This window comes from Sceloporus occidentalis, unplaced genomic scaffold (genome assembly GCF_023333645.1).
Source record: "Sceloporus occidentalis isolate IW3139 unplaced genomic scaffold, rSceOcc1.0.p SCAF_1, whole genome shotgun sequence".
Lineage (NCBI taxonomy): Eukaryota > Metazoa > Chordata > Lepidosauria > Squamata > Phrynosomatidae > Sceloporus > Sceloporus occidentalis.
In genome coordinates this window covers 216867382-216869664 of record NW_028316981.1, presented here as the reverse complement: position 1 = coordinate 216869664, position 2283 = coordinate 216867382, and the positions used below count along the sequence as shown (strand labels likewise).

At 39.2% G+C, this 2283-nt stretch overlaps 1 protein-coding gene across 1 annotated transcript; it reads left to right on the top strand.

Annotated features, from left to right (window-relative positions):
* The first annotated feature begins 807 nt into the window (after nt 1–807).
* Nucleotides 808–2035, top strand: LOC149323421 (taste receptor type 2 member 8-like). Its single transcript, XM_089511237.1, has one exon. The coding sequence runs from the start codon at nt 957–959 to the stop codon at nt 1878–1880; it is 924 nt and encodes a 307-aa protein (XP_089367363.1). The 5' UTR covers nt 808–956; the 3' UTR covers nt 1881–2035.
* The last annotated feature ends 248 nt before the right edge of the window (nt 2036–2283 follow it).

The window sequence follows — 2283 nt, the reverse complement described above, 5'->3', positions numbered from 1 at the left end:
TAAAGTGGAATACATGATAGTTAAAGCTTCGTCTTGGGCTATATTAGTATACAGTGCATATTACTTCCATGTACCTAGTAAATAATCTTTCTTCAGCTTTCTTTGGGTACACTGAGACAGGTGGCAATGACAGGACTCTCCTCCTTCCCCAGGGGTCTTTACAGCTCCTGTTCTACACATGCCCTGCAACCAAGAGAGCACTGTAAACATCACTCACCAGCATCCTGATCTTCAGGGAACAACAGTAGTAGTAGTAATAGTAGCAGCAGTAGCAGCAGTAGCAGTAGTAGTAATACTGTGAACCCAATTTGGGATTCAGTCCAGACTTTAAAGAAAATATCCAAAGTGCTTGACCATAACCCCCACCCCCCAAAAGTCCAGAACCATGGCTAGCTCCCTAAAATCTGCTCTAAATTTAGGAGCACATTCACCGTCCCGCTGACATTGGAAAAACCAGCCCGACCTAAGCAGAGGTCACTGCCCCTTACATGACCAAACTGCCCCATTGTTCATTTGTGTGTCAAGTATAAAGTCTGTTATGCTGTCAGTGGAAGCGAGAGGGTCTTTAAAGCAGGAAAGAGGCTCAAATAAAGGATCCTGGGCCTAAAAACATGAGACAATTTTAAAATGATTTCAGCATCTTCTTCAGCATTCCAGAGAAACCTCCAGGGAGGGGGACAGGAGGATCTGCCATACACTTAAGAAGGTGATTTAAGAGAACTTTCCAATGAACTCCCAGCTGTCAAAGTGGTGTCTGTTCATTGAGTCCCCAACGACATTTGACTGGATCATTAATAACAGAATACTACTGAGATTTGCATTGCTTTCCATAGTATGACTTTTCTCCTTAAAAAGCCCTAAATAGAAATGTTTTCATTGCCAGACATCGCAGCAAAACCAGGCAAATCACACACAGATACACAATCTCAAGCCTTTTCTTCTGGAAAGTGACAATAATGGGCAGCAACTCAACGTCTCCACTTGATATACTTGTTTGGATCTTTATAGGAATTGTATACACAGTTTCCCTTTTAGGAAATGGATTTATCACAATTGTGCAGGGACACCAATGGCTTCGAAACAAAAAGATGTTGCCTTGTGACGTCCTCTTGACTTGTTTGAGCACATCCAGATTTGTGATGCAGGTGCCATCTTCAGTGAACAGTCTTCTGTATTTCATCTCCTCAGAGACACATGAGGGTTCTTCCAGACAGGCAGTTTTAGATGCTATCTGGCTGTTTTTCAACATGGTCAGCCTCTCGTCTGCCACATGGTTAAGTATTTTCTACTGTGTGAAGGTAACTAACTTTTCCAACCATGTCTTCCTCTGGCTGAAGCTAAGAATCAATATGCTTGCACCCAGACTACTTGGATTGTCAATAATCATTTCCAGTATCTTCTCTATTCCTTCAATGATTGAACATATTGGATATGCAAAGTGTAACAATCCAATAGGAACTCCACCAGGATGTGCCAACCAAAGTGTGGTTTATAATAGAAACACCTTTTTTCTTCCTCTACATGCGACTTTTGCTTCCATAAATTTCAGCATAAGTACAATTGCATGCACTATTTTGCTCAACTCACTGTGGAATCACATAAAGAATCTGAAGAGTGGTGTTGGTGATAGAGATCTCAACTCTCAGGTCCATATCAATGTCATAATACCATTGTTGTTTTATGTCTTTTTCTATTTATTATATTTCAGTAGTATAACAATTATTTCAACTGGTGCTTTAAAGTATGAAAGTACCGTAACACTAGTTTTTGAAATCTTGGTAACTACATTTCCTTCTGCACATTCCATTATATTAATATTTACCAATCCAAAATTGAAAGAAATAGCTGCTCGCATTCTGATCAGACAAAGAACTTTATGAAGAGGAGAAAAGGGCAGCAAGTAGGTATCCAAAAATTAAAAATACATTTGTTCATTCATTGTCTTCAGCTATTATATGAGACATTTAAATCATTTAAACGGAACAAGAAAAGAGAATGAAACTGAGGATTGATGCGTGACAGAAAAATGACAGAAAAGAGAATGAAACAGGAGAAGCATGCTTTGGTTTTGAATCCAGATTGTGTTGCTTTTTCTTCAATAAACTAACATAGCTGTCTTCAAGAAATATGACTTCCTCTTTTCCTTCAACTCAAATTGCAGCATTCCCTGATGTCTAATTTAGATGGAATTTGTAGTGTTCTAGGTGCCACATCAGGATATGTCCTAGATATTTTGCTTCCTGAGACAGGTCAGGAAATGGCAAAAATATACAGTGGCCAAAG